Source organism: Pan troglodytes, chromosome X (genome assembly GCF_028858775.2).
Source record: "Pan troglodytes isolate AG18354 chromosome X, NHGRI_mPanTro3-v2.0_pri, whole genome shotgun sequence".
In the NCBI taxonomy this organism is placed as follows: Eukaryota; Metazoa; Chordata; class Mammalia; order Primates; family Hominidae; genus Pan; species Pan troglodytes.
In genome coordinates this window covers 83,703,423-83,714,305 of record NC_072421.2, presented here as the reverse complement: position 1 = coordinate 83,714,305, position 10,883 = coordinate 83,703,423, and the positions used below count along the sequence as shown (strand labels likewise).

At 38.6% G+C, this 10,883-nt stretch overlaps 1 protein-coding gene across 8 annotated transcripts in view; it reads left to right on the top strand.

Moving 5' to 3' along the window:
- The first annotated feature begins 219 nt into the window (after positions 1-219).
- Positions 220-10,883, top strand: part of CHM (CHM Rab escort protein) — a 187,764-nt gene continuing 177,100 nt past the window's right edge. For 3 of the 8 annotated variants that reach the window (XM_024353228.3, XM_001146272.5, XM_054676720.2), the window contains exon 1: positions 220-308. In XM_024353228.3, coding sequence (XP_024208996.1) covers positions 260-308 — 49 coding nt within the window. In that variant the 5' untranslated portion in view covers positions 220-259. Of the gene's footprint in view, positions 309-462; positions 681-10,883 lie in introns of those variants that run through there. The other 5 variants (XM_063804190.1, XM_063804186.1, XM_063804189.1 and 2 more) reach the window with 4 other exon arrangements.

Below are 10,883 nucleotides of genomic sequence, written 5' to 3'. Positions count from 1 at the left end.
CGGAATAAAAATCTACATTTCTTTCCTACTTCAACCCTCCAGGCTACATGAGCTACAGCATTCAGCCTGGAAAATGAGTCGAGCTTTTAACTTACGTGTAAACATTTTAAATATAATACTGTAGTCGCCTGCCTGGACCTTCCACCCAAGAACTACAACACCCAGAATGCACTGTTTTCCTTTCCGCCTTCCACGGAGGGAATGCCTAACTTGATCTCATTTCCACCAGTAATAGTCACATGACACGTTTCCCGTCAAGATGGCGGATACTCTCCCTTCGGAGTTTGATGTGATCGTAATAGGGACGGGTATGTGTAGCCTGGTGCTTCCTGGACAAAGTTTAGGAAGACTGTCTTGTTTCGTTTTTTCTGTCAGTGGCGAGTTTTGGGACAAACATCGTGGGTCGAGAGTGGGAGGGAGAACTGAAAGGAAGTGAGGTAGTCCGGAGTCAGCGCGGGAGTTGGCAGTTACAGGGAGGGGCTGGGACCCGCAGTGCTTATCGCCATTTGAGTAGGGGTTGATCTGGTCGATGCTGATTGCTGAGGTTGGTTGCTGCGGTGATTCCTGTTAATTTCCTTAGAGGGAAGTGGATGTGCAGTGTCATGAAATGGAGGGTCGGGATTTTATCAACGGAGACGACTTTGGCAAGACATTATGATTCCTTCCTTATTGATTTGAAGGTGATATTCCCCATCATTTTGTCTCGCCATTTCATAGGACTTTTTCATAGATTTGTATGATCTTAGCGTACATCGCAGCTCAGACACAGCTTAATCCTCAGTTTTACAAGAAAGATGCTCAATTATTGCCCATGTGCGTATGAATTTACTAGGGAAAGTAAACGGATTCTATTTTGTTGAGAAACCTAGGGAATTGTATTTTGTTGAGGTAGCCATTATTCCTGCTTTATGGTGCTTAAAGCATCTTGCTTTCTACCATCAATAACTAAATGTGCTGAGAATAAGGTCCTGAGTTCCAGTTCAGGTGTGTGACCTTATCTAACTCTTGTTTTCCCGTCGTTTGTTCTTCATGTTTTGGGTGGAACCAGACACTCCTCTGCAGTTTCTAGTTGACATATTCAGTGTACAACACGTAGCAGAACACATGTGGCAGCAATTTCAATTTTTTTTTTTAATAGTGTAAGGGATGATCATTTTAGATGGAATGAAATAGGTTGTTTGATGGGGTTTTTTACTGTTTGTAGAATGTGGTAGGCCAGAGAAGCTCTGGTGGATGGGACCCTGTCCATTGTGTTAATGAATTCAGTTCGTTGTCTTCTCATACAGCCATGATTAGGAGCAGCCATGTTTTCAGGTTGGGAGTAAAAATAATAGCTACCTGTTTTCGAATGCTTAAAATTTCCTAATCACTGTGCTAAGCACTTTACAAGCCGAACATAATCCTCACAACCTTGTTAGAGTAGTAGGTACTCTCTGCATTTTGTAGAAGAGGAAAAGGGGACTTGGAAAAGTTGTAATTTGCTCAGGATCACACAGCTGGTAAATTTCCAAAGGCCCATTCCATCCCAGGAAAACAGTCAGTGGTTCTGATCCTCAGAGTTGACCCATATTCATAGAAACAATTGAGAAAACTTGGTTTTAGGTCTTGCTTAGTGCTAGTATGAATTGCTTGAATTGGGAGGGCTAGGCACTAAATCTCTCTGAGCCTCAGTTTCCTTGTTTTTGAATATAAGGAAGGTAAAATAGATGGTCTTTATGTTATCTAACAAAAAATGCCTGGGTAACAGTTCTCAGAACAGCATGGACAGGTTTATTCTTAGCCTGAAAATAACTGCATGGCTGCAAATAACCTGGTTGTAGTTGCTATGAACAGATGTTGGATGAGAGCTGGAAAGAGCCAATGGACTATTCATTTTTTCTTTTAAGTCTATACTAAAACTGAGAACAGCATCCATTTTGGAATAGTTGTTATACCATACTTGAGTTTTATAATCCTGCTTTTTTTGTGTAGGAACTTGAGGTGTTTTTAACAATTTTTTTAATCAACAATTTTTTTTTCAGGTCTGGGTTCAAATTTTAATTGATGAATGTTAATTCTTATGAATGATGCTAATGTTTTTCATAAATATTTTGCCTTCTGTACAGTTCAGAATTGGAAGACATCCATCCTGATGGAGTCTGTTATGGTAGAGGTAGGAAGTTACAGTGAGTGAGCCAGAGAATTGCATCAGGTGACATCGCTTATATTTGGAAAAATACTCATTTTATACTTATCCCAGTGAGTGCAATGTTATTTTTCAGTGTTTGGGAAGAACTTATTTGAAGTTAATCTTAAAACTTAAATTTTTCATGTTGTTTATTGGTGACACATTCTAGGTTTTATCAAGCACATTGCTTAAATTTATGATATGTAATTTTGCTTTTAGGTACATCAAAAGTGTAAAAATTGAATAAAAGAGTCATTCCCCAAATAAATGATTCCAACAATTCCAATCATGATTTAATTTGATTTATTTTTTAGTGTGCTTGGGATATTTCTCTTGTGAAATAGTTTGCTGAAAGTAGCCTTTAAAATGTTTGCTTTATTAAATGTATTACATTGAGCAAATCATAGAAAAAGCAGTGTTTCATAGATTCAGTTGTATTAACAAAAGTAGAAGCAATAATGCATGCATCAGAAACATGAAGAAATAGGCTATTAGATATACTTTTTAGCAGATTTAGTCCTAGTTAAAATGTCATAAAGGAACAATTGCTTCATCAAATATAATCATGTGAAGATAATATTTTATAATCCCTTTCACCTTGATTAACTTGCATTATCATTTTCTGTAATGCAAGATGGAAATTGTTCCTTAAGATCATATTTTTGGGAGATTATGGAAAAAAATAAACTTTGTATTTTCTTAGTTAAGCCCATTTCCTTCTGATTAGAAAATACAGTAAATATCTCTTGAACATCCAAAGACAGAAGAGTAAGCTAAAGTGGAATTGCGGAAAAAATAGAAGAAAATGGAATAAAGAAGGAGGGCCAACTGGAGTCTCAAGGGAGAGGATAAAAATAGATATATGTGGTAAGGGTCTAGAAGGTGCTCTTCAGCTTGGGTACAGAATTGTCATTTTCAGGGTATTTTGCCATTTAAAAAGTCATTTAAATGACAGTTTTGTGGATTATAGACAAGTACCATTGGTTGAAGGTTAAAAATAGTCCCAGTAACATTACATCTCACTGGAGGTGACTTATCTGGAAGCCTGTGTAATCTGCAGCACAGCAGAGCCAAGAACTCAACAGAAGAGCAGTCAAGATGGAAGTTATAAGATCTATATGATAATATTGACATGCTTCATACATAGGGGAATCCCTGAGATCATCACTTAGAACATATTTATCCTCATTTTAAAAATAATTCTAGCAAGCTCAGCATATTAGAACCACCCCCTTAGAAGATGCAAGGAATGTTATCAACTTCTGCAAAGACTATGTTTGGTGGGGTTGCTATTAGACATATAAATGACAGTTTATATCTGTATAGGAAAGGGAAGAGAAAAACACCTAAAATGCAAACTTACATCAAACATCACAAAGGCCTGATAACATTTAGTGTAGTGACAAATACTCATTTTTCAGGTCATTCAACCCACATTTACTGAGAACCTAGTCCCTTCCCTTGTGAAGTTTACTGTATTGCCTATTCTCAGGAACATTCTGGCCTTCCTAACAGTCATATCCCCAAAGCTGTTCTTAAGACAATGTAGGCTTTTCATTGCATCCTTCTTTCTTTTTGAAGACCATGTAGACATTCAGCCTGCATTTTTTCTTTTTAAAAGCACACTGCTCACATCTTTTGGAGTTCTTCCACTAAGATGGGCTGCAGAGTAGGTTAGCTTAATTTTTCTACTGCATAGGATAAACACATATATTCTTTTGATTTAAGAGTTTTATTGTTAGCCAAGCATGGTGGCACGGGCCTGTAATCCCCATTACTCTATAGGCTAAGGCACAGGCATCCCTTGATCCTGGAAGGCGGAGGTTGCAGTGAGCTTAGATGGCACCACTGCACTCTAGTCAGAGAAACACAGTGAGACTGTCTCAAAAAAAAAAAAAAGTTTCATTGGCCAGGTGCAGTGGCTCAGGCCTGTAATCCCAGCACTTGGGGAAGCCGAGGCAGGTGGATTGCTTGAGCTCAGGAGTTTGAAACCTCAGCCTCCCAAGTAGCTGAAATGGGCGACACAGCAAAACTGTATTTCTACAAAAAAAATACAAAAATTAATTGGGTATGGTGACACGTGCCTGTAGTCCCAGCTACTTGGAAGGCTGAGGTGGGAGGATTGCCTGAAACTGGGAGTTTGAGGCTGCAGTGAGCTATAGTTGTGTCACTGCACTTCAGCCTGGGCAACAGAGCAAGACCCTATCTCAAAAAAAAAAAAGTTTTATTGCTAAAGATTATGGGGAAAGAGAAGGGATAGCAAAGATAAACATGGAAATTATAAGGAGTACTGCCCCTAAATCCTGATTATCTTGCTAGATAGTGTTTAGCACCATACAGTAGTAGATGTGGCAGCATGGTGTATGATAATCACATGACCATCCTATTGTGTGATTTTGGGAAAATTACAGAATTTCTTGTGACATCATTTAGTTCATCTGTAAAGTGAGAAATTTCAATAGTTGATCTCCAAGGTAGGGATCTACCAGCCCTAAAATTACCATTGTATATATCTATTTATGACACCATGTCCTTGAGAAAAGGCTAAATTCTGTTCTGTGTAGTCTTTTTAAGAAGGAAAGTCAGTGTTTCATATACTTCAGAAATTTTCCTATAAAAATGGCTGATATGGTTTAGATATTTGTCCTGCCCAAATCTCATGTTGAAATGTTATCCTCGTTGTTGGAGGTGGGGCCTGATGGGACGTGTTTGGGTCATGGGAGTGGATCCCTCATGGCTTGGTACTCTTCTTGTAATAGTGAGTTCGTTCTTGCAGGATCTGGTGGTTTATTTTTTAATTTTTTTTTTTGAGACAGGGTCTTGCTCTGTCACCCTAGTTGGAGTGCAGTGGCACAATCATGGCCCACTGCAGCCTTAACCTCCTGGGCCCAAGCAATCCTCCCACCTCAGACTCCTGAGTAGCTGAGATTACAGACATGCATCACCATGCCTGGCTAATTTTTTTTTTTTTATTTTTGTAGAGATGGGGTCTGCCTATGTTGCCCAGGCTGGTTTTGCACTTCTGAACTCAAGCAGTCTACCTGCCTTGGTGGCCCAAATTGCTGGGATTACAGATGGGAGCCACTGTGCCTGGTTGACTGGTTGTTTAAAAGTGTGTGGCATCTCCCCACACTTGCTTGCCTTGCCTCTCACCAAGGGAGATGCCTGCTTCCCCTTTGCCTTCTGCTATGACTAAAAGCTCCCTCAGGCCTCCCCAGAAGCCGAGCAGATGCCTGTACCATGCTTGTACAACCTGCAGAACCCTGAGCCAATTAAACCTCTTTTCTTTATAAATTACCCAGTTTCAGGCATTCCTTTATGGCAACACAGGAACAGCCTAATACAGTGACTGATTAGAAAAGGCATTTTCTTAAAAATGATAGGCTGCTTTTTTCAGAAAAGGTCACTTAAGTAGCCTTTCCTTGATGTTGGGATGTTCCAGTCCCATTCCTTGATGTTGGTGAATTTAAACATTAAGGTAGTTAACCTTGACTGGCAGCTCATTGACTTATGATGATGTTGGAATAGCATCACTTCTGTAAGCCTTGGGGGATAGTAATATTGCAGGAGGAGTTGTGAAAACTGATATTTACCAAATATCTGTTTGTGCCAGCCTTAGCACAAGTGATTTCCTATATTTCTAACTTAATCTTCTCCCAGGATGCCTGAATGTGGTTCTCACATCACAGGATGTCCATAGTCCTCCCTGTGTATTTCCAAAATCTTCACATCTATTGTCTACAGTGGATTTTTAAAAATTGTAAGATGCCACCTATTAGTGGATCATGGAGTGAATTCCAGCATTATAAAAATGAGGTAGAATATATCAGAATGCATGTAGTAAGGATGAATGTTGTTTTATATATATATATATATATATATATATATATGTATATATATATACACACACACCATATATATAACATATATATACACACACATACCATATATATAACATATATATATACACATAAACACACATACACACATATGTTTTTGGGGAGGGCAGGGTCAAAAAATTTAAAGCATAGAGTATATTGATCAGCTGAATGACATAGTGAGTAGGAGTGAAATGGTATTTCAAAAGTCCTTTAGTTTTAGAAATGCCGTACATTACATATATATATATTTTTTACTTTGACATACGTGTGTTTCATTTGAGCAGTATAGTGTAGCGATTGACAGTGTGGCTCTGGAATCAGACACTCTGGATTTGAATTCCAGCTATTCCTCTTGTGTCATCTTAGACATTTTCCTTAATCTCTTTATGTTTCAATTTTCTTATCTCTAGGATAAACTTAACAAGACTGTTGAGGATTCAATGAAATAATTCCTATAAAAAAGCTTAGTAGGTGCTCACAAAATGCAGTTAATTTGTGTGGTTGTAATGCCATATTGAGGTGCTTTTACTACTACTATTATTTCATGAATGCTTTCCAGGAAGGGGTCATGATTTTCGTGAAGAATGGTGGAAGGATTCAGTTGTCTGATTTATGTTTCTCGTCTTCTCATTGGCTGCTTGGTGGGAAAGACCTTTATGTGTCTATTATCACTATTTCTATCAGATTTCTTACCTAGTGGCTTACTGGTTTTATTTTTTTCTTTATTTGTTGTCTTCTCTTTTGTTCACCAGCTTGCATTATTTATCATTTGTTTTCCTCATAGTTTTTGGAACAGATTTAGTATCGGTCTTATTTGAGGTATAGTATGAAACACTCCGTTGTCAATGTAAGAGATGCTATAGGAGTGAAAGATAGCCTGCAGATTTTGCTGTTCTGAAAAATGCTTTGCACTTCTTCAGGCATTTATTGATGGAAAAGTATGTTTTTGTTTGCTTCCAATACCTAGAAAAGTAAAGAGTTATCTAACTCTGGAGAAGACTCTCTGGGAGATGCTTACCCTTCTCTGTAAATCGTGAATTTGAGCCACTACCTCAGAGAGAGCCACATCTGTTGCCATAATTTCCTCTGCAGCATCATTTTCATCTCCCATGCCTCATGTCATTTTTCTCATTTTCTCCAGTGTTTTCTTGATGTTTTGGATAACAGGCTACAGTAATTAAATTCAAATATGGCAGCCCACCATTACATTCTCATGTTTAACATAAAATCCCAATGCACAGAAACAATTATAATTCCATATAATTGACCTGTTAACTCATGCTAAATCATCTGCTATTCAGTCTCAGTGCATTCTTTAACTAAAAAGTTAGTCTGTGCGTGTTCTGTATATAAATATATTTAAAAGTAAAATAGGCTAAAAATCACTGTTGGTACTCATTGGAAACATTTTGGGGGCGTTTAGTTGTGGCCAGCAAAATAGGGATACATTGAAAGGTTGATGTTTTGTTTTTGCTTTTCTAATAATTTCATTTAAGGTTTGGTGTAAAAAGAGTTGATAATTTATCACAGATATTGCTTTTTTAGAGCATGATTATGAGAGCTAGCATGTTATCATATTGAGGGTGTTTTTGAAAAGAACAGTTTGCAAATAGACAGGAGAAGAGACCAGAGGCAGCTTGGCCAGTATGGTGCTTAAATAAGTGTTTCATCTCATACTGGATTTTATCAGGAGCTGAAGTTGGTAATGTATTCCTTGACTGATTTGGTTTTTATCACATTTTAAAAAGTACTGATGAAGCAGGATATTTTCCTGACCCCTTCATGGGACTTGTGAAAGGGGCACCCTGTTTACTCAGCCCACCACTTTCAACTCCTCATAGGAGGGAGCACGTGAGTGAACAAGGCAGGAACTGGAATACATGAGTGCTGGAGTCAGCCTGCCGCTCTTGTGCCAGGAGGAATGAACTCCACTCACTCGGACCTGCTGTGTTTCACCCCTCACAAGAGGGGATGTGCAGTTGAGTGGGTGCAGGAGCCGGGGCGAGTGCTTTTGGGCACTGGCAGGAGTCAACTCTGTGCTGGCCCTGTGGTAGCATCTCTGAGGGTGGTGCCTGCAATCCCTGAAGCTCCAGAGGGAATGTTACAGTGCTCTTTTAGCTGTGCTGTCCGCAGACGGCTTAAGGGTTAACAGCTCAGTGGGCCCTCTGCCTTTTTGTGTTAATCGGCTGCCTTCTACCAGTGAGGGCAAAGGGCAAGTGTGACAGCCTTTTTGTGTCCACACTCATTGTTCCCGAGCTCTTGTCCGGCATCCAGGAGAAATGAGGTCACATGAATGAATTGAAGGATGGTAAATGTAGGGGATCTTATTGCTGATGGAGATGGCTCTTAGTGGGAAGGGGAGCTGCAAAGGGCAGGAAGGTAGTCTTCCCCTGAATGCCAGCTGTCTCTGGCCAGATTCTTCTTCGAAGTTAGGCTGTCAAGGTGTCCCTCTGAAGTCGAGCCACTTCTCTCTGATGTCCGGCTGTAGTCTCTAATGTCCAACTGCTTCTCTTCTCTCTGCTGGCTGAAGCTGGGGTTTTTATGTACACAGGATGGGGTGTGGGGTGGGCCGTAAGTGGTTTCGGAAAAGGCAACATTCGCACGGGAAAACGGGGATATAAGTTCTCACTTTGCGTCATGGTTTCAGGCTTGAGGGTGGGGTTTTCTCAGGGACCTGGCCTTTTCTGCCTAGAATTTCCCTGCCTCCTGTCCCTGTCACTAACTTCTACTCTTTCTTTTGAGTATTCTCACCTGTCTTTTTTTTTTTTTTTTTTTTTTTGGTCTAGGCCAGTGTTCTCATTGAGTTATTATGGCTACTAGTTAATGGTGGTTTTAATCATTTTATATTGCTTTGAAATGTTTTGAATCATGTTTCTGTGATCTGACTTTGCACATTTGTTAAACTAGTCTTATTTATGTGGATTTAAAATCATCATGAGAAAATTTACACAAGCTAAAGTATAGAGAAAATAAAGTTTTACACATGGATATGAGGCATATTAAGAAGATGCTGAGCTGTGAGTTCAAATCCTTATTTTCTACACCTGTGTTACTTTGGTTTAAGCTATGTAAGCAAAATCAATGATAATTAGAAAATTGTTTTTAGTACCTACAACACACTGTCAAACACATGAAAAATATTGTCTAACATTTGTTATATGCCAAGCACGGTGATAAGCCCCTACAATGCATTGTCTCATTTTCACAGTAACCCTGCGGTAGATACTATATCATCTCCATTTTTCAAATGTGAAGCCTGAGGCTCAGCTAAGTTTGATGTAGGTGAAACAGTTAAGACGAAAGTTTTTCTGACTAAGGTTGAGGTATTAGATTAAGTTTGCTAGAATCTTTCAATTGAAAAAATAGCTCATAGTATCAAGATTAGATTATTTTAACCTGGGTTTGTGGTTGGCAGTTGTTTTATTTTGGAGAGTTATCATTGTTGACATTAAAATCCTGATTCCAGCAGTAACCTCATGATGTCAGCTTCTTATTATTGACAGCATCATGACATCTGTGTCAGCTTGCAAACCTTCTTTTGATGAAGGTGAACGGAATGACCTGGTTGTGTTTATCCCTTAAAACTGAAGAGAGAATCAACCACTAAAGCAATGGCCAGAAATGGGATCAGAGATTACAGTTACATTTTAAGAAATGATTTGCTTCAGTAGGAATTCTTCATTGATCCTGTAAACCAAAATAATTTAGATTACCAAATTAATTTAGAAAGTTTATTTTACCAAGGTTAAGGATGCACCTGTGGCACAGCCTCAGGTCCTGATGACGTGCCCCAGGCGGTAGGGGCACAGCTTGATTTTACACGTTTTAGGGAGACATGAAACATTAATCAACGTTTGTAAGATGTATAATTCATTGGTTCCATCAGGAAAGGCCAGACAACTCGAAGTGGGGAGGAGGCTTCTGGGTCATAGTTAGTTAAGAGACAAATGAGGAATAGTCACTTATGCCTTAGTCTGTAGTGAAACAGTAGGGCGGAGGAAGCCATCAGATACGCATTTGTCTCATGGGAACAGAGGAATGACTTTGAGTTCTGCCTGTCCTTTGGTTGTCCACAAGGAATTTCCTTATGGGCAAATTGTGAGGGAGGTATGTAGCTTTTTAAAAATCTTTGTAGTGATCTTATTTAGGAATAGAAAGGGAGACAGGTTTGCCCAACACAATTCCCAACTTGACTTTTCCTTTTGGTTTAGTGATTTTGGGGAGATTTGTTTTCCTTTCACAATCCCAAGGTACATAATTTCCCACTGAAATACTTGTGCATGTGCTGGGGTTTGCCATTTTGTGTCTTTTTTAGTGTTCTTCCAAATTAAATTTTCAAGATCAAATATGGGACTCATTGTCCTGTTTATGGAGCTTTTTTTCTTTTGGTTGACTATTCTTTTGTTTCCTACAGTCTTCAACAACTGTCAGTGCTTACAATGGATACATCATGCATCTTAATTGATAGGATGGATATGATAATACCTTTTTTGGTCCAAGGGCCCGCTCATTAAAAAAAATAGTTTATAAAGCTGAAAAGTTTTTATTTCTATTTTTTGTAAAATGATTTTCATGATAGGATTTTATATAAAGGGGAAGGGTTTTTTGTATCATTTTTATAACATTTTTGAAATGAGTACTTATTCTCTTTCATCATCTATTTTAGACTCACAGTTTTATGAGTAATGCAGTAAAGGTCATGTTTCTTCTGTGGCACATTAGTAAAATATGTTCTGAACACAGAAACTATTCTCCTTATCACAAATTAAATTTTATGTTAAGTTTGAAGAGCACTGGCCTGGGGTATACTTTGCTGTGAAAAGATCATTTTGGTC